Source organism: Leptopilina heterotoma, unplaced genomic scaffold (genome assembly GCF_015476425.1).
Source record: "Leptopilina heterotoma isolate Lh14 unplaced genomic scaffold, ASM1547642v1 Lhet_183, whole genome shotgun sequence".
NCBI classification, from domain to species: Eukaryota; Metazoa; Arthropoda; class Insecta; order Hymenoptera; family Figitidae; genus Leptopilina; species Leptopilina heterotoma.
The window spans coordinates 356,783-379,376 of NW_025110901.1; the positions used below are offsets into that span (position 1 = coordinate 356,783).

At 19.9% G+C, this 22,594-nt stretch overlaps 2 protein-coding genes across 3 annotated transcripts in view; one reads left to right on the plus strand and one right to left on the minus strand.

Moving 5' to 3' along the window:
• The first annotated feature begins 1,324 nt into the window (after positions 1 to 1,324).
• On the plus strand, positions 1,325 to 19,671 carry LOC122500352 (peptide transporter family 1). Of its 2 annotated transcripts, XM_043609252.1 has the most exons (10): positions 1,325 to 1,668; positions 10,088 to 10,166; positions 10,441 to 10,669; positions 12,329 to 12,603; positions 12,926 to 13,008; positions 15,639 to 16,058; positions 16,525 to 16,753; positions 18,024 to 18,601; positions 18,897 to 19,002; positions 19,518 to 19,671. In XM_043609252.1, exons 1-10 carry the CDS (start codon positions 1,636 to 1,638, stop codon positions 19,601 to 19,603), a joined length of 2,118 nt encoding a protein of 705 aa, XP_043465187.1. In that variant the 5' UTR covers positions 1,325 to 1,635; the 3' UTR covers positions 19,604 to 19,671. The 2 variants fall into 2 exon arrangements, with proteins under 2 accessions (XP_043465187.1, XP_043465186.1); XM_043609251.1 differs by lacking the exon at positions 19,518 to 19,671 and having other exon boundaries at positions 1,327 to 1,668; positions 18,897 to 19,361.
• Positions 19,672 to 21,473: 1,802 nt separating this feature from the next.
• Positions 21,474 to 22,594, minus strand: part of LOC122500348 — an 84,448-nt gene continuing 83,327 nt past the window's right edge. The window contains exon 4 of the mRNA XM_043609244.1: positions 21,474 to 22,183. Within this exon, the coding sequence (XP_043465179.1) occupies positions 21,735 to 22,183 (449 nt within the window). The 3' untranslated portion in view covers positions 21,474 to 21,734. The remainder of the gene's footprint in view (positions 22,184 to 22,594) is intronic.

The window sequence follows — 22,594 nt, forward strand, 5'->3', positions numbered from 1 at the left end:
AAATCATCACTGATGATTTTTTACAAAGTATACAGAATATTTTCCGAAAAGGTTTTTTAAAAGAACGTAATTACCTATATTTATATTCGTAATTATTGTGTATTTGATTAATTTAATTGATCGAATTTACTTTACATTAAAAGAAAATTAATAGAAAACATTTTTTATGCGGGGAAAAACTGTAACAAAAATTATTAAAAATTGAAATTATTATTATTATTATTATTATTATTATTATTATTATTATTATTATTATTGTTATTCAAACCGAGAAAAAAATATAAAGAGTATAGTTTTCGTATAGAAATTTTTAAAAAGAAAATATATTTATACTCATCTTCTCATTATTAATAGCAATTTGAAAATTAATCATACTTCTTGGAAATTCATTTGTCATGGAAAAACTTCAAATCAAGTTAATTGTCACTTCTAATGATTTCTTCAATTATGTCACGAAAAAAGTTTTTATTACTAATTTTTTTCATAATATTAATTTTTGATTTTTAGCTCAATTTAATTTTTCTTTTTCTTTTTTGCTTTTATTGCTAATTTGGATAAGTTTCGCATTAATAGTTGAAAGTTTCAAACATGTTTCGTACGTGTTTGAAGGAGTTTCGAATATGATTTTTTTTTTAAATGATTGTTACAATATTGAAGTAGTTGTTAGTGGCAATTAACTGTAATTACCGATCTTCTAAATAATTGCTCCGCAAACCATGTCATCGACACATTGACTTTGTCACTGTCGTACAATAGAAAATAATTTTTAAATATATTGACAATTTTTATTCAAATATTTTAATTTATTCTAATAATTTTCGAAAATATAGGTTTCTCTATAAATTTGATTTATTTGATTCAAATATAATTTATTTAATGCAAATATAATTTATTTGATTCAAATATAATTTATTTGATTCAAATATAATTTATTTAATGCAAATATAATTTATTTGATTCAAATATAATTTATTTGATTTAAATATAATTTATTTGATTTAAATAAAAATTATTTTATTCAAGTAAATAATTATTTAACAAAAAAAAAGTAATCGGTTAGAATAAAATAAATTTTTTTTTCAATATTCAATTATTTTTTTCTTACATTTAAAACAACTTTTACGGAAAAACATTCCATTGTAATGATCGTGAAAATCATCAATGATGATTCTAACAGGTACATGTAATTAAAAATCTGGACATGTTTTATTTGAGCTATTTATCCCCCCCCCCTTTTTTTTGTCCATACCTCCACCCTTTTTTTCGTTGTTGTCAGAAACGACTTTGGCCTACAGATTGGTTCGAGACTTTTATGTTACAGACTTCTTCACGTTCAGCGACTTTCACATCATTTTAAATACTTACATGCAGTGTAACAGTAGCAGTTGAACGGAACAGTGTTGACGTTATACATTTTTTTTTAATGTCTTAACAACGTAACACATGTCATAACACATTTTAAAAACAGAAAAAAAATTTTTAAAATGTATTATTATTATAATTGAACGTTTTTTCTACGTTAGCTTTAAATTATTCAATGGTAGAATAGTTTGAAGGCAATTTTCTTGTGATATTAATATATATGTGATTTTTAAATTAAAAATTGTTTTACTGGAATAATTTTTGGTGTACAAAATGCACGAAAAAGGGGGAGATACTGTGCAGAAGGTAAATATTTAAATTTTGGTGTTTTTAAATTTGAAAAATTTCAAATTCAGTTTGAAAAATGAAATGAAACTGAAAAATTGAAATTAATATTGAAAATTGAAATAAAGTTTAAAAAATGAAATGAAGTTAAAATTGAAAATTGAAATTAATATTGAAAATTCAAAATTAATTTTGAAAATTGAAATTAAATTTTAAAACAAATTTTAAAACATATATTTAAAAATTAAATAACCGTGTATTAATTTTATTTATTCGTTTAAAAATCGTTCATCATCAACTTAGTTGACACTTTCAATGATTTATTTATATGTTTATTTTATTTGTTTATTTATTTAATTGTACACTTGCATTTTGCAAATTATTCATCATTGCTTGCCGGAGAAAAGGAAAAAAGATAAAAAAAAGTTGATAATACCATTGTAAATTACATAAAACATGGACGATAAGAATTGAAAAGTGATAAAAAATAAAGAATCAAGAAAAATTTTCGAAAAAAAGGAATTGTGTTTCATAATTAATATTCTGATTCAAAACAACTGAATTTAAAAATAAATCATTGCAAAGAAAAAAATTCAAAAATTAAATAAATAATTCAATAATTTAACTCAAATAATTCAATTAAAATTTAAACAACAAATTTTTAAACCAGAAAATTTATTCGAAAATAATTAATAACTTGAATTTGAATTGAAAACTAGAATTATTATTATTATTATTATTATTAAACATTTCAATTAAAAACTAATAAAATATTTTCAATTATAAATAAATACGAAAAATTAAAAAAAAATTATAATCATAAAAAATTAAAATAATAAATTAATAAAATTTTAAGTAAATAAATAATTAACTATCACATAAATAATAAAAAAACAATTAAAACTAAATTGAACGAAACTAAGGAATAATTCAATTATTTCTAATGTAAAAAATAGAATAGAAAACAATATAAATAATTGAATTAAAGACAATGTAAATATAATTGATTTGAAAAAATCGGATTAGTGGGAAACAATATAAATAATTGAATAGAAAATGAAACACGTAATTGAATTAAAATCAATGTAAGTAATTGAATAGAAAACAAAATAAATAACTGAATTGAAATCAATGTAAGTAATTGAATAGAGATCAAAATAAATAATTGAATTAAATGCAAAGTAAATAATTGAATAAAATCTAAGTGTAAATAAAATGTAATAATTGAATAATTCAATTATTAAAAAAAACAGTTAAAAAATAAAACCATATAAATATTTGAATCGAAAATAAAAAAAAGACTTCTGAGTGAAAAACAACGTAAATAATTGAATAGAAATTAAATCAGAGAATTGAATTCAATGCAATGTAAATAATTGAATAAAAAACTAAAAAAAAAAAAATAATTGAATGGTAAAGAAAATAAATAATCGAATAGTAAATAAAGTAAAATAATAGAGTAGTATATAAAAATAAATAATTGAATAGTATACAAAATAAATAATTGGATGAAAAATAAATAATTGAATTAAAAATAAAGATAATTAACTGAATTATTGAAGAGCAGTTTTAGAAAATAAAATTTAAAAAAAATAAGAAACAATTGAAACGCAATAGAAATAACCTTAAAAGTACTTTTCCAATTTACAAAAATTGATAAATAAAAAAATTGATAAAAATACAAGAATTAAATTTATTATTTAAGTAAAGCAATTTATTTTTACAAATTATGCTTTATATTACAGAAATTAATTTTCTTTTCGATTATTATAAGACAAATTTTTTCTCCACTCAAGTGTTCAATTTATCAAAATAAAAATCTCGTGACAAGTTAAATTTGTACTTTCATTCTTATCAACATCAATATATTTTTAATCTTTTTGAAAAATAAAAAATTTCTCTAAACAAAGTATTAATTTATAAGCACTGTAAAATCCAAATATTTAATGTCAATACTCAAATTAGAATCAATTATTCAATTTAATGTCAAATTAAAAATATTAAATCCACTTGTTTATTAATTAATGAACAAAATATAACAAATAAAAAAAATTTTGTTTAAAATAGATTGAAAAAAAATTGTATAAACGAATTTTTTTTTAATAATCAATTAGCACCTTACTGATTTATTTTATAAACACGCAAGAGGAGAAAACATTTTTTCACAGTTGATTGTTGTGAACAATCGTCATTATTTCACTTGTTTTATTATCGTACTTTATGTCTTTATCTACGTTTTAGAAAAGGTAGGCCATGGTCGAATAAAATCATATGCATTCAGATTGACACTGCGGACCATAATTTTGAAATGAATTTGCCATTTCATCTTTTAAATTATTTATAAATAAATAATAATTTATTATTTTATCAACTTTACTCGAAGTAATAATTTATATTTTAATATATTTTATTTATCGAGTTATTTTCAATTATTTTATTTATTTATTCAATAATTCAATAAATAATTATTTATTTCGTTGGATTTCTTATTTAATTATTTATTATTAAATTAAATTTACTATTATGTTAACTAATAATAAAATTTTTTACTCAACTAATTTAGGTACAAATGCCCTTTAAGCAAATAATTATGATTTCAAGAAAAAAAAAATTCGGTTTAGACACTTTCAACGAAATAATTTTTTTTGTAACAGTTAAAAAATAATAATTTATTATTTAATCAGTTGTACTCGTAGTAACAATTTATATCTTATAATTTTTTATTTATTGAATTATTTTCAATTATTTATTATATAAATTAATTATATAGGTATATTCTGTTTATTAATAATAATATTTTTTATTCAAGTAAATAATTTTGGTCTAGACAAAATAATTATTATTTGAAGAAAATAATTTCGGCTGGAAGCAAAACAATTTTTATTTGAAGGAAATTATTTCGTTTGGAACCAAACAATTTTTATTTAAAGAAAATAATTTCGGTTTTTATTTTCGGTTTAATTTTTATTTGAACCAAAATAATTTTCTTTTAAATGAAATAATTGTTAATTTTATTTTTTTGTAGATTTTTTTTATTTTATTGCAAATTTATTTTTATTATTTTATTTTTCTTTTTATTTTTTAATCTTACAACTAAATTCCGTCTCTCCGTATTGATGTTTGAAACGAATAAAATTTAATTGACTCAAATATTAATAAATAATTCCATTTTGGAAAGCAAATAAAAACTATTGATTCAATAATAAAATAACAATATCAAATAACCGATTATTTGAATCAAATAAAAATTTTATTTTTTGTTCACTTCTGATTTGATTGAAAAATACGACATTTTTTTTTATATATCTCAATTCCATTCACAACAACCGGATATTGCTATGTAGGATTTTTCTCAACAAATACAATCCAGTATAGACTTTTAGGAATGTAGCTCGTTGATTATGGAATGTTGGTTAAAGGTTCATTGACTTTTAAACTACATTTATTTTCACGGTTGACAAATATTATAGAACCAAAAAAAAAAAAAAATAGAAAAAAAAATTCTAATTCAAAATTCTAATTCAAAAAATAAAAATTTAAAGTCACAAACAGTATCCAAACAGAAACACTTATTTAATTTTACGGCGAATTAATTAACTCGCCTACTATTCACATATATATATGTATATACTTCCTCATTGAAATTCATTCATTACACACTATAAATGCAATGTCATAAGTTCGCGTCATAAAAGATCATGTGAGTCCTTTAGATCTTAAACGAACTAAAATGCATTCAATTCAAAAATACAATACAAAAAAAAAGTATCTCGTAATAGCAACAATTATTTCATACAATATTTTCTAGGAAATCATTCCCATAAGAAAAAAAAAACTGATATCACGATTTTATTTTTATAAACCGGAAGAGTTTAAAAAAAAAAAAAATAGGAGCGAAAAAATTGTTTATTCTTTAAGTAACTGATTAAAAAAAACTTCAAATATATTTTTCAATATTTTAATTAATTATTTATATTTTTTATTATCACTTATTTATATTAATATATCGTCTTATCTTCGTCTAAAGCAATGTTAGAATAAAAAGTAAAGAATTAAAGATAAAAAAATTAATTAATTTAAAATTCTTAAGATAAGAAAAATAAATCTATAAATAAATAATAAATTAAGTAAATATAAATAAGAATATCTATTTTAGAGGATATTTTTGACCAAAAATATATATCCTAAATTATATAATAAATCCAAAAACTTATTCTTTTATAAAGAATATCTATTATCATTATTATTAAATAATTATAAATAATTAATCAAATAAACATATGAAAATTGAATAAATAATAATAATAATTGTTGTAGTTCGGTTGTTTGTCCAAATTTTGAATTTAATTGTTTTTACTTGTTTTTAATTAAAATTTTCTTGATAATTCTTTTTTTAAATATTTTTAATTCATAAATAAAATCTTAATTCAATTTTCTCAAGATTTAATAAGAAATGAAAAAAATTAACTAAACAAAATTATTTGTAGAATTTTATTCAAAATTTTTGAAAATAATTCAATTGTATCGAAGATTTTTATTAAAATTTCTGAAAGTCATTGAATTCTATTGAGGCACTTAATTAAAATTTTATTCAAAATAACAAATCCTGAGAAGAATTGAATTTTTATTAAACATTTTATTAAAATCGAATTGAAAATAATTGAATTCTTGTAAAGAATTTTAATAAAATACATAAAAATAATTGAATTTTTATTAAACATTTTATTAAAATCGAATTGAAAATAATTGAATTCTTGTAAAGAATTTTATTAAAATACATAAAAATAATTGAATTTTTATTAAACATTTTATTAAAATCGAATTGAAAATAATTGAATTTTTATAAAGAATTTTATTAAAATACATGAAAATAATTGAATTTCTACGAAGAATTTGATTATTTATGAGAATAATTGAATTCTTGAAAAAAAATTAATTCAAATAAATGACAATAATTCAATTCAATTCAATAGTTAATTACTTAATTAGTTAATAAGTACTTTTTAATCTAAAATCATTCCAGAAATCAAGAATTTAATTAAAATTATAAAAAATAATTGAATTTTTTTCAAAGAATTTTATCAACATTTTCTTATTAATTTGAATTCTTTCAAAAAATTTTAGTAAACTAATTGAATTAAAAACAATTATTGAATTTTTGTCACGAATTTTAAGAAAATACATAAAAAATAGTTTAATTTTTATTAAACGTTTTATTAAAATCGAATTGAAAATAATTTAATTTTTATAAAGAATTTTATTAAAATACATGAAAATAATTTAATTTTTTGTAAAATTTTATTAAAATTGTATTGAAAATAATTTAATTCCTACGAAGAATTTTTTTATTCATGAAAATAATTGAATTCTTGAAAAAAAATAATTAAAATACATGCCAATAATTCAATTTAATTCAATTCAATAGTTAATTAGTTAATAAATATTTTTTAATCTAAAATAATTCCAAAGTCAAGAATTTAATTAAAATTATGAAAAATAATTGAATTTTTTTCAAAGAATTTTATCAACATTTTCTTATTAATTTGAATTCTTTCAAAGAATTTTAGTAAAATTGAATTGCAAATAATTGAATTTTTTCGAACAATTTTAGTAAAATTGAATTGAAAATAATTTATTTATTTAGTACAATTTTATGTTTCTCGCGGTCCTATTGAGATAATTTAATTCTTTCGTGATATTTTATTAAAATTGTATTGAAATTGAAAATAATTAAATTCGCATATAAATAATTAAAATAAAATTAAAAAATAATTAAAATTAAAATTAAAAATTAAAATTAAATTAATTAATTAATTAATTAAAATATTTAATAATAATTGAATTCTTTCGAGAAATTTTATTTAAATTCTGTTACAAAAATAATTGAATAATTCTTCTAAAGAATTTTACTAAAATTTATTTAAATATATATTTAATATTTATTCAATATAGAAATTGGATTCTTATGGAAAATTTATTCAAATTAATAAATAAAATAAATACGAATAATAAGCAGTAAATAAAGTAAATAAAAAAATAAAAAGTAAAAATAACTAAATAATAAATAAAAAAAGTACTGTACAATAAAAAAAATGTATAAATCTTATGTAAACAAAACGAATTTCGCATTTTTGTTTGTTTATAAATTTGTTTCCAATTTTTTTTTATTTATTAATAAATTCTCTTCTGTGAAAATTTTATTATAAAAACATTCAAAAGTGACAGTATTTCTTGTTGATAAACAGAAGTGTTAATACACTTTTTTTTTTTAATAATTTCCTTTCGAGACGAATAAAAGAGGATTATTTTGGTTTATATTTAGCATGTCATTATTATAAATCTAAATTCTGCGACGCAATATTTTTATATTGTAACAAACGTGTGCAAATAATCAACATTGTATAAACAGATAGAAAAAAAAAATTTTTATAATAGTTATAATTTTATGTTTTATGTAAAGTGTCTTGAGCTCTTTAATTTTACGACTTTTACACGTAATAAGTCTTTTACACACTTGTCTCAGATAAATGCAACTATGTATTGCAAATAGTTTATTTAACCGTTCATTCCGGTGTCAGACTGACCACAGAATAAAAAAAGGAGAAAAAAAATTAACGTTAAATATTTTTACCTACAATTTTATACTTAAATACTATTCGCTTATTTTCCCTTTTTTTTGAAGATTCTTTTCATTTGGGGATTTACAATAAATTTTTTCGTTTTTTTTATTTAAAAGAATACTAATAACCGTAATAAGATAAGAAAAAAATGCCAAAGAAACTTAACAGACAATAAACAAGACATTGCAATCTGAAAATAATCAGATAATAATATTCTCTATCAGAAACATTTTGATAAATGGAAATAATTTTCTAGATTTAAATAAAAAAAAAAGAAAAAATATCGGACACACAAAATTTTAATTTTAAAAGGATTTGCCGATAATTGAATACCTAATAATAATTTTTTAAAAATTCGAAACTCTAAGATTTATTTCTATTTATCAATAACTTATTAATTATTATAAATTATAAATTTATAAATTAAAATTTAAAAGAATAATAAATAAACAAAAAGAAGCAATAGAATAATAATTATAATTATAATTTATAAATTTATTTAAAAAATAAAATTTTCTGAGTCAGGATTTTCGTCGTTCTTTTAATAATTGAAGCAACATAATAGTTTAATCTTATCTTTTTGTAATTAATGCTTTTTATCAATACAAATTTTTTTTTTACATTAAAAAAGGTGTTATAGCTGGGACATTAAACAATTATTGAATAATTTTCTATCTATTGATAATTGACCCGTTTAAATGGCATTTTTTTATTTTTTATTTTCTTTACGGTATTCTCGCAATTTGCAAGCGTATTTTATTTTCTATTTAAATTAAATTTTTATTGTTATCCACATTGTTCCACGAGATATTATTTATTTTTTTATAAGTAGACGTATTATTATTAATATTATTATTGTTATTCTAATTTTTTTCTTATTTTCTATTATTATTGTAATTATTGTATTTATTTTTACTAAATTACTTTTATTGTTTTTCTTTTAGAATCAACTTGCTTACAAAACAAAAAACGCCCCTCACTCTTTACTATTATTATTATTATTAAATTATTAAATTTTATTAATAATTTATTATAAATAATTTCAGCCATACCACAAGGGTAATTTTTTTGTATAAATAAATAAAAAAAAATTATTTTAATAAATATAAAAAAATTAAATTACACAATAAATTGATTTTTTTGGGGTTTTTTTTAAAAGTAATTTTCAGCAAATTATTTTTGTCTAAATGTAAAACAAACTTTAACATTTTGTATATCAAATGGTGTACAATTTTTCCTAATCGCAGAACTCATAAAAGTTGCATAAATTTTAGAACTGGAATGAATTTCACATTTGAATGACTATTTTTTTTTTTTTAAATAAAGAGACTTTTAATAATTTTACCATTTTTTATACGAAAATGCAATTATTTTCAAATATAAAAAAATTTTAATAATTAATTACCGAATTTTATGTTTTTTTTTATGTCTTGCACATTATTATTATTATAATAATATAATAATAATATTATTATATAATATTATTATATAATAATATTATAATAATATTATTATTATATAATAATACTATTAAAGTATAAAATATTATTAGAGTAATAATTAATAATATTATTAGTAATAAAACCTGCATTCATTTATAGTTTATATTTTAAACAATTAATAATTATTAACATCAGCAATAAAAAAATTTCTTTCAAAAATAAAAAAAAAATGCAGTGTACTCCTAAAATTATTTTTCAAAAATTTCTAATATTAATTTGATACGACATTATAACATTTAAATTTCTAAATTAATAATTAATAAAAATTTCAAGAAAGTGATTAATTAATAAAAAATATTTACTTGTTTCTCTCAATAGAAATTGAAGTACCCGAAGTCAGTTTTCTTCATCATCAGCAATGAATTCTGTGAACGATTTGCTTTCTATGGAATGCGAAGTAAATTTTTCTCCATCTTCAACTTTGTAACTATAGAAAAAAAAAATTATTCTTAACGCAATGAAAATGATAATTTTTTTTATTTAATTTTCATATAAAATCTTAAATATACAATAAATACAACACAAAAAAAAGTTTTCTTTTTTTTATTTTATTTAAAAAAAAAGATTTTAAAATAGTTTTCTTTTTTTATTTTATTTTCAAAAATATTTAACAAATGAAAAAAAAATAGAATGAAAGTAAAAATATAATTTTTTTTAAATGTACTTTTCAGCCGTATTGACATTGTACCTACAGAGAATTTTACTATACAGTGAAAATACATCGACAGTTATTTTTCACATTTTTATAATGTTGGCATACTTGACACCCATTTTTGGAGCAATGCTGTCCGACTCGCTTCTTGGAAAGTTCAAAACTATTTTTTACATTAGTATTATTTATGCAATTGGACAATTTATATTGTCCGCTAGCGCAACGCCATGGCTCAATTTTGCAACCCGGTAAATATTTTTTTATTTCATATATTCATCAAATTCATAGATATTTATAATAAAAAAATTTTATTTTCCATAATTCAATATAATTATTTCTCAATAATTAAAATTTACAATAATTTGAACTGTAAATAGAAAAAATTAGTCATTAATTCAGTAATTATTTATTTTTCTTTATTTTCTTTATTTAAAATAACTTTCAATTATTTACTACTTTACTTTCATAATTTAATTACTTAATTATTTAATTAATAATAATTACTTAATTATTTTATAAATTCAATTCCAATGATGAATTGAAAATCAAATTTTTAACAGTCAAAAAAATTATTTTTAAAACCAAAAGAGAATTTAAAAAAAAAATACGAAACTATAAATATTTAGAAAAAAACTATTATGGGAGCGAAAATAATAATAGTAATGTATATGTAATTTAATAATAAAATAAGTAAATAAATAATTCACTCATTCTTGACGGCTTCGTTCTCTTTAATGATTTAGTTATTTTTCACTTTCAAAGAGTCAATAAATCTCAATGAAGAGATGTTTTTTTGTTTCAAGGATAATTTCTTATTTCTGTAAATGGGGGGAAAAAAAATTAGAAAGTTGAATAATAATATTGAATTACTTGTCATTTTATCAATATTTCAGATTTATTAATTTGCTTGTAATATCATTATAAAAAAAGTTGTTTTATTTAAAAATGATAAATCTTTCTATTATTTCAAAATGAAAATTATTTTTCTCATAATAAATTGTAAAATTGAATCTCTATTAAAATTTACTTCACGAGAACTTTGTGTAAATTAATAAAATTAACTCGCTTTCACAATTTTGATAAATATACGTTTATCAAAAAAAAAAAAAAAAAAAAATTGTAAACTATTAGAAAAATAAAAAATGTTTCAAAAAAAAAAATATATAAAATTAAAAAATATTAGAAAAGTAAAACAAAATATAAAATTAAAAAATATTAGAAAAGTAAAACAAAATATAAAATTAAAAAATATTAGAAAAGTAAAGCAAAATATAAAATTTAAAAATGTTAGAAGAGTAAAAAATATTTAAAAAACAAAAAAAAATTAAAATTAAAAAATATTAGAAAAGTAGAAAAAAATATTATTGTACAAAAATGAAAAGAAAAAGATATTGAAAAGTAAAAAAAATAGTAAAGTAAAAAATATTAAAGAAGTAAGAAAATAGCAATGTAAAAACCATTAGAAAAGTAAAAAATACTAAAGAAGTAAAAAACACTAGTAAAGTAAAAAATATTATAAAGAAAGAAATATTAAATAGTAAAAAAAATAGTAAAGTAAAAAATATTATAAAAGTAAGAAATATTAAATAGTAAAAAAAATAGTAAAGTAAAAATTATTAAAAAAAAGTAATAAAAAATTAAAAAATACTAAAGTAAAAAACATCTAAAAAAATGAAAATTAAAAAATAAAAAAAAAATTGCACAGTGAAATAATTGTAAAGTAAAAAATATTGAAAAGTAAAAAAAAATTGTAAAGTGAAAAAATAGTAAAGCAAAAAATATTAAAAATTAAAAAAATAGTAAAGTATGAAAGACAATCGATAAATAAATTCTCACCCGAAAGCACGATTTTAATTTTTATAAGCCCATTGGAATATTGATAAAATTAATAATTATTTATTTTTCAGAGAATTTACAATGCTTGGCCTAGTGTTAGTGGCTCTGGGAACCGGTGGGATAAAGCCATGTGTATCTGCTTTTGGAGGCGATCAATTTATCATGCCTCAACAGGAAATTGCATTAACTACTTTTTTCTCACTTTTTTATTTTGCTATTAATTCCGGTTCTTTGATCTCAACTTTTATAACTCCAATCTTGAGAGAGGACATTAAATGTTTTGGTATTGATTCCTGTTTCTCACTGGCCTTTTTAGTTCCTGCTGTTTTAATGGCTCTATCAATAGGTGTGATATTTTCTCTCTCTCTATTTTTTTTCTAAAATAAGAATAAAAACTAATTATACTCCAAAACATACAATTTGTTCATAATTTTTTTTTTTTTTTTTTTTTTTTTTCATTTAAAAATTTAAATACGGGCTAAAAAATAAAACAATGTTCTTTAGTACAAATAGAATTCAAATCATATTCGTTATTTTTATTTATTTATTTTTTAAATTCGTTATTTTCCATTTTTTGTTGTTTTTCATTGTTAGAAAAAAAGAAAAATTTTTTTTTTTTGCAAAAGTGTAATTTTTTCTTTATTTAAAGCATTTGTATTTAATTTCAGTGATTTTCATTCTTGGTAAACCTCTCTACAGAATTAAAAAACCCGAAGGCAATGTGGTGTTGAATGTGTCTAAATGCATAGCGGTGAGTTTTCCTTTAATTATTCATGGAAAATGATTTTTCAACTTTATGGAAATATGTACATACATTCACTTCGATTAAATTTATTGATGACTAATAATTTCGTAAATAAAAAAACAGTGCTCAATAAATTTACAAGGCGAGAGGAAAAATTAATAAAAAATAATATTTATTGTATTATTTATCATTCATATATAGATTTCTTTTGAAAATTTATTTTTAACTCTAAATATTTTTTTATTTTTGTAATAAACGAGACAAGTTATTTTTTAATTTTTTAAATAATTTATTATTCTATTTATTTATTTAAATATGTAAACTGAATAAAAATTGATTGCAAACATAAAATTATTATTGAAAAAATAAATAATAATTTATTTAATTCAAAAATTTACTATAGCAAATGATTTGATTTAGTAAATTTATTTTGTAAAAATAAAAAGTAAATAAGTTTACCGCTGGTCAATTTACTAAATAATTTTAATAGATGAATTTATTATGATAATTTTGTCACTTTCAATTTATTTATTTACAAAAATAAAAAGGGACAAAAAATTAATCAAGGAAAATAATTTACAAATGAAATTAACTGAATCGATTTATTAAATAAACAGAAAAAAATTATTTAAATAAATTGTCGAAATAAATTTTTCATAAAACTTAGTTAAAATAATTACTAAAAAAATTGAAAAAGCTAAAATAAAATATAAATTTTGTAAATTAATTTTGTAAATTAATTTTGTAAATAAATTTTGTAAATAAATTTACAAAAAAAATTATGAAATAAAAGTGACTAAGTTTACTATAAAAATTTACTAAGACAACTTAAGAAAAAAGATTACAAACCAAATTTATTAAAAGAATTTACTAAATATATTTGCAAAAAATATTACTTAATCAATTTACATAATAAATTTAGTAAATAAATTTATTGCTCAAATTCGGGGAAACTGTTCACTAAATATTTACTTATGAAGTGAATAAATTTACCTCAATTTCTAAAATAAATTTAATGAATTTAAAACGTGGAAAAAAAATTTGAAACGTGAAAAAAATTTAGTGAAAAAAAAGAAACAAAGTGGAATAAACGAAAACAGAAAAATAAAAAAAAACAGGGTTGCCACAGGTCAGGGAATTCAGGGAAAAGTCAGGGATTTTTAATAAAAGTACTGGAAAAAATTGAATTTTTAAAATTCATGAGAAAACTCTAAATTTTGATGTTTTTTTTTATTTCTTCAATTTTTTCTATTTCTGACAATAATTTCTTTTTAAATAACTTAATTCTTGAAAAACTATCATAAAATTATTATGAATTATTTAATGAATAATTTTTACAATTTTCCTAAATACTAGATTAATAGAAGAATTTTTGGTTAAAAATACTAAAAAAAAAATTGAATTTTGGAAAAGTTACAAATGATTCCAGAAATTCAATTATTTTCAAGATATAAAAATTCTTCGCAGAATTTCAATTATGTTCAAAAATTAAAAAAAAAATCTCGTCAAAATTTCAATTATCTTTATAAATAATAAAATTCTTCTTCGAAATTCAATTATTTTAAAAAAATTTTTAATAAAAATTCTTGACAAAATTTCACAGGAATTGAATTATTTTCAAAGTTTTTATAAATAATAAAATTCTTCACCGAAATTCAATTATTTTTATAAACTTGAATAAAATTCGTTGTAACAATTCAATTATTTTGAATATAAATAATAAAATTCTTTACAGAAATTCAGTTATTTTTATAAACTTGAATAAAATTCGTTTGAAGAATGAAATTATTTTCAAAAGTAATGAAATTCTTCGTAAAAATTCAATTAATTCAATTAATTAAAATCGTTTTTTTTAATTCTTGTCAAAATTTCAAGTATCTTTATAAATAAAAATTATTTTAAATAAATATTTTTTAAATAAAAATTCTTCTCCATTATTCAATCATTTTAGAAAAATTTTAATAAAATTCTTGGGAAAATTTTAATTATTTTCATAAATAATAAAACTCATCGCAGGATTTTAATTATTTTTTATGCAATTTTAATCGAATTCCACGAAAAATGTAATTATTCTTAAAAATTTTATTAAAATTTGTCAAAGGAATTCAATTATTTAAAAATTTGTTGATAAAATTCTTCATGAGAATTCAATTTTAAACAATTTAAGTCCTCTAGAATTTTCTAATAAAAATTAATTTAAAAATTAATTACCGAATAATTGATTTATTATTTATGAAAATAAATTGAATTCTTGCTTGGAATTTTATTGCATTTTTTTTAAATAATTGAATTTTTTTGAGAAATTTTTACTACTTGTAAAAATAATTGAATTTTTGCGAAGGATTTTATTAGGATTTTTGTAAATAATTAACTTTTTTTGAAAAATTTTATGTTTTGTAAAAATATTCTTATAAATTGTTGAATTTCAAAAAGGTTTGAATTTGAATGTTATGAAGAATATTAATTCCTACTGAAAAATAAAATAAAATATTTGTGGCAACCCTGAATAAAAAACATGTAGTGTAAGTGAATAAAAAAATGAAAGAAAAAAATTTAAATTCATGAATTTAATTAAAATTTAATTAATTATAATAAGAAAAACATTTGACAAATTTTTTTTTATTTTTCTAAAATAGCATGCAATTCGAAGAAAATATAAAACTTCGAGTCACAATAAAAGGGACCATTGGTTGGATTACGCGGACGATAAATATTCATCAAAAATGATTGAAGACATAAGATCGGCATTAAAAGTACTGAAATTATTTCTGCCTCTGCCAATATTTTGGGCACTTTTCGATCAACAAGGATCGAGATGGACATTCCAGGCAAACAATATGAACGGTGAAATTGGCAGTTACATAATAAAACCCGATCAGATGCAAGTCGTCAATCCATTTTTAATTGTACTTTTCATTCCAATCTTCAATAGCTGTTTATATCCAATTTTTCATAAACTCAAAATATTCAATACTCCTCTCAAAAAATTGACTCTCGGCGGTGTACTGGCAGCGTTTGCTTTTATCATCTCATCAGTTGTTGAATTTCAAATGGAGGTATCTATAATTTTTTATTATTAATAAATAAATTAATAAGTAAATAAATTAAATTAAAATGGAAAAAAAAAACATTTTGTAAAATTAATTAAATTAATAAAAATATTTTATATTCTTTTATACAATTAAAAAATTTGAAATTAATTAAAATAATAACTATTGTACAATATAAAATATTATAATTTATAATAAAATTAATAATAATATTATTGTTAATAATCTATTAATTAATATATTATAGTAATATAAATTATTATTTTTTTATTTTTATTATTATTTTTATTATTACTAGCAAAAATTATTACTATCATTTGCATAATAATGGGTAATAATAGTAAAAAAATAAAAAAATAAAAAATAATAAATAATATATAATAATAAATAAATAAATAATAATAAATAAATAATAATAAATAATAATAATTATTTATAATAAATAAATAACAAATGAAAATTTTACTTGAAGGATACTTATGCAATTCTTCCTACTGCCGGTAAGGGTCAATTAAGGATATTCAATACTCTGAATTGTTCCGTGCCAATGTCAGTGCAAAACGAGACTTTTGAACTGAAGCCACTCGATTTTTGGGAAAATATTAATATTCCAGTCAATAACTATACGGAAATATCAATTAGAGCCAATTTTGCACTTTGTCATAAGGAAAATTTCTCAATTTCTTCTGGAGAAGAGAATGGTAATAACATAATAATTTTTTAATACAAAAATAAATATAACAATAAATAAAATACAATCTTTAATTTTTTCCTCTTTTTTTTGATAATTTTTCATTTTAAATATTTTGAATTTTTAAATTAATCTTTTGTAAAGTAATTGAATTCTTTCTACGAATTTGATGAACTTTGCATTGAGAATAGTTGATTTCTTTCGAAGAATTAATAATTAAAATTTTATAAAAATAATTGAATTCCTCAAAAAGATTTTTATTGTTTTCGAAAAAATAATTGAATTATTGTAAAGAATTTTATTAAATTTTTTTTGAAATAATTGAATTTCACAGAAGATTTTTTATTGTTTTCGAAAAAATAATTGAATTATTGTAAAGAATTTTATTAAATTTTTTTTTAAATAATTGAATTTCACAGAAGATTTTTTATTGTTTTCGAAAAAATAATTGAATTATTGTGAAGAATTTTATTTAAATTTTTTTAAATAATTCAATTTCACAGATGAATTTTTATTGTTTTCGAAAAAAATAATTTAATTTTTGTGAAGAATTTTATTAAAATCTCTAAAAATAATTAAATTTTTTACAATGAATTAAAAAAAAGAAATTTGAAAGTAATTAATTTTTTTTTTATTAATTTGTATTAAAATGTTTAAAAATAATTAAATTATTTCAAGGAATTTAATTAAAATCCTATTAAAGAGAATTGAATTGTTATAAAGCCTGTTATCAAAATTTTTGTTAATAATTAAATAATTTTATTAATCTTTTGTAAAGTAATTGAATTCTTTCTACGAATTTGATGAAATTTGTATTGAGAACAATATTGAATTCTTTCGAAGAATTAATAATTAAAATAATTGTATCCAAATAATTAAATTCCTCTAAAAAATTTTTATTATTTTCAAAAATAATTGAATTATTTGAAAGAATTTTATTAAATTTTTTTTAAATAATTGAATTTCACAGAAGATTTTTTATTGTCTTCGAAAATAATTGAATTTTTGTGAAGAATTTTATTTCAATTTTCTTAAATAATTGAATTCCACAGACGAATTTTTATTGTTTTTGAAAATAATTGAATTTTATTAAAATTTTTAAAAATAATAAATAGTAATAATTAATTAGATAATAAGCGATTTTTGTATAAATAATAATTATCTAATTTTTTTTTCGTGTATAATATAATTATCTATATAATAATAATAATAAGATGCAAAAATATAATAATAAAAAATTCAAGTTATTTTTACAATAATAAAATTATTTCTTTTTTCAGTTTCATTTTTATTACACGAGAATACTGCCATTTCCTTGCCAATAAATAGAAATGGGTTGTATTTTCCCTACAAAGATTCAGTGTCAAAAGCAATGGAAAAAGATTTTTTTATACGTGCCCTAATATCGTTGGCAGATTATGATAGTGGTGTACTTCGATTAGTGCATGACGGTTCGACTAAATTGACATTTGACATTAAAAGTGAATTTAATGAGACTGCTTTAATGGAAATGGAACTTGGAACTTATGATTTCTATTGGAATGAAAAACTTATTGAAAAATCAATAAGGTTTAGACGAGGAGGTGTTTATACACTTGTTGGGTATATTTCTGAAAATGTGAAAATCATGAAAATTCTAACAGTAACGCCGGAAAATGGTGTTCATATACTCTGGTTAATACCACAGTATATTGTCATAACAATGGGAGAAGTTATGTTTTCCGTGACTGGTCTGGAATTTGCTTTCACTCAAGCGCCAGTCAGTATGAAATCATTATTACAATCCGCTTGGTTATTAACTGTGGCTATTGGAAATTTGGTTGTGATAATTATCGCAGAAACGTCATTTATGAAGCAGGTACAAATTTTTCACTATTTTCCAAATATTTTTCAAAATAATTTTTTACTAAACAATTTTACTATTTTCTTTTCCGTATTTTCTAATATAGAATTTAAAACATTTCTTTCCACTTTATTTTTTCGCTATTTTTACAATTATTTCTCTAGTTTCCTCTATTTTTTTACTTATAATTATAATTATTTATTACAATTTTATTTATTCATTTATTTATTCTTTTTAATATTTTCTTAACACTTAACTTTTCAGTTCACAAAAAGAAAATTAATATTCTTTTTTATATTATATTTTTCAGTCGTACGAATTTTTACTCTTCGCTGGCCTCATGTTTCTGGATATGATAGTCTTTGCTGTGATGGCGATGTGTTACAAATATGTTGTGATAACTGATGAATCTGAAGGTAATGGTAATGGTAATGGTATTCCCATGCGTGGGAAAAGTGGATCAATCAACGCGTCATTTGTCGAGGATAGTAATGAAGACATAAAACGATAGTGCTCTTCCAAAAAGTCATAAAAAAGAAAAAGAAACATTTTTTTCTCAATATCCTCAATGCATTACATTATCAAGAGATAACCAATATTACCAAGATTCATCATAAAAATATTGGAATTAAAAAAAAATTCCATATATTATACATTTTTACGCTTTCTGTAAATACTTATTTTCCTACATCTTATTTTGTTTATACATTGTTTTTTTTTACTTTGTTTTAATTTCATTGAGAAGATAGAAAAAATATACCATATTCGTTATAGACTTTGGAGCATTTTCATTTTCCTCTTCTCCATCATGCTTTTAGAAAAAAAAAAGTGTTTGTCCTCTTCTTTCAGTAGAATTTGTGATTGTCTTCTTCGCTTAGAATTTCCCACCAAAAATTATCAAAATAAATGGGAGAAAAATATAAATTCACAGGTGGAGAAATTTGGATAAATTCTGCTCCCCTGATGACGGATTGTTTCGAATTAGACGATGACAGAGCTGGAAACGAAACAAATTAGAGAAAAAATTCTACAAAAAGAAAAAAAAAAACCGAAGAAAATTGTTTACAACTCGAGAATTTTTACAATTACAAAAGTAATCAAAAATTTAATTTACAAATTAAATTTCTAAAAATATTCCTAATTTTCCGAATGTTCAAACGAACGAAATTTTTTTTCTCAATTCAAATTCTATTTTTATAATATTGCAAAAATTGAAATTTAGAAAATAAATTTTCTAAATGTTTTTCCCCATTTTTTCTAAATATTAATAATATTTACAACGACAAAAATTTTCATTCATTTGAACTTTCGGATCACTATAAACAAATTTATAAATAAGGTATACAAATAAATACATAAATTTATCAAAAAAAAAAAAAAATATAAATCAATAAATAATTCGTAAAATTAGAAAAAACGTTAAATAAATTACAATATCGGGAAGAGAGAAAAATTCTCTTGACAATAAATATTGAAAATTCTCTTCATCTGATATCAGAATCTATCTCAATTTATTAACCTTGAATCGGAGCAAAAATATCGAAGAGCCTTTGGCTTTACTTTGGCAACTAATAATACAAAATGACGTACCACATTTATCTCACGAGAATTCACGCCTCAATTTTAATTACACAAATTCTAATTAAACGCTTGTCATTATTCGGCGAAAATATATAATAGTTATTTACACACATATTTATAATCGTACAATACGATAAGAACCTATTTGTTCCAAGTCTTTAAAGCTTTGACTAAAAAAGTGACAAAAAAGTGAAAAAAAATGAAGAAAATGAATAAAATGACAAAAAAACAGACAAAAAAAATTTTTTTTAATTCAAAATGGAAGAAAACGACAAAGAATTGACAAAGAATTGCCAAAGAACTGACAAAGAAAGTAACGAAAAATATTAAAAGAACGAAGAAAATGACAAAGAAATGATAAAGAAATTACAAAAAAAATAGAAAAATCGAAGAAAATGACAAACAAATATTTAAAAAAATACAAAAGTACAAAACGAATAAAATAACAATAACAAGTAATCATTACAAATTTACATAAATTATCGCAGTACAATATTTTTTCCTCTAAAAACTAATTTTACAAAAAAAAAAACGAAAAAAAAATCAATTTCCTACAGCGACTCTTTTTAAATTCTAAAATTATTTCTTCTTTGGTGTGTTATTTTCCTCGAATCCAAAAACAGAATAGACCTTTTAGAATTCTGTGAACTTTTAAATATAATCTATTATTGAATTCGATTCACGAGAATAAACTATAAATTTGTAATAAAATTCCCACAAATCAAAAGGAAGTTCTTCATTAATTTTTCCCAACAATTTCAACATGAACATCTTTTTCAATGAAAGGAAAGAAATTTTCAATGAAAAATAGATATATAAATTAAAACATGAGGAAGGATAATTTTAGTATTTCAGCACAGTTGAAGCTAATTCTGAATTACCACTTTGCTTTCACGTAAAAGACGATACGAAAATTAATTGCTTTGTCCTAATTTAGAAATTATTACTAAAATTAAAGTCTATTCTTAACGAGAACATTACAAGTCGTCTGTAGATATATTAAAATAGGCAAAAATCGACTAGGAGTGAAAAACCAAGAGGATGAAATAAAAAAAAAATTCTCCGAAATAGAAGAGAGAAAAATCAAAAGGACAAAAAGGGAGAAAAAAAAATAAGAAGAAAAGAAAGAAAAAATAAAAAGAGAAAAATCCAAAAAAGAGAAAAAAGAAGGAAGAAGGAAAAACCAAAAAGAGAAAAAAAGAGACAAAACGAAAATAGAAAAAGAGAAAAAAAGAAACGGGAAGAGAAAAACAAAAAGAGAAAAAAAGAAACGAGAAGAAAAAAACAAAAAGAAAAAATTCTTACGAAATGAAAAACCAAAAGGAAATAAAAATATTCTCAATACTAAAGAAGAAGAAAAAAATGCCAAAAAGAAAAAAAACAAACAAAAATTCAAGTACCCACTAGTGACCTGATTACCGGTGACGTATATTAATATTTTATCTTAATAATATATTTTTTTTTATATTACACTACACGAAGGAATGGAAAAAATGATTATGAAAATATGCGCGCTTATGTTATTTAATTATAATAAAGTAGGAGTGACTCCTAATCAGATTGCTAGTTAGCTGGGTAGCTCGGGACTGATAACTCTCTCTTCTCTCTCATCAATTTCAAGTGCAGACTGCGGCGAAGATGGTTCTTCGTCAAAATCTCTTTCATGATTTTCAACAACTTCCGGCTCCTTGTCGGACAATACGAGACGTGCCACTGTCGGCGCAACAGCAAATTCAACTGGCTCAATTTTATTCTCCAGCCTTTCAATTTTATTCCCATGATGATATTGATGACCACTAATATTCTTATTATCCAAATCGTGAATTGTCGGACAATTTTCCCTCTCGCCCTTCAATATTGTCAACACTTTTTTCTCTGAATTCTCATAATCGGAATCATCAATTATTGATTCTTTAATTTCTGTCGTTGATGTTGTTCTTGATTCACCTTTGCCTGCGACCAAATCACGTGAACCAATTTTTTGATCTCGTTTCACGTCGTACTCCTTCAGGACACCTGGAAAAAAAATTTTTTTTTATTCGTTAGAAAAAATGTTATTTGTTAGAAAAAATATTATTCGTCAGAAAAAATGTTTTTCCTTTTTTTATAATAATAGCGAATTTTTAAATTCTATACTGCAATAAATATTTCGATGAAATAATTCAATGAAACGAAAAAATTTACTGAATAAATTTATAAATTAATTTACTGAATAAATTTATAAATTAATTCACTGAATAAATTTACAAATTTTACTGAATAAATTTAGAAACAAATTTACGAAATTAATTTACAAATTAATTTACAAATAAATTTACAAATAAATTTACAAATAAATTTACGAAATAAATTTAATTAATAACTTTTACTGTAAATAAAAATTTACAAAGATTTAGTAAATAAATTAAAAAATGAATTTGTTAAATA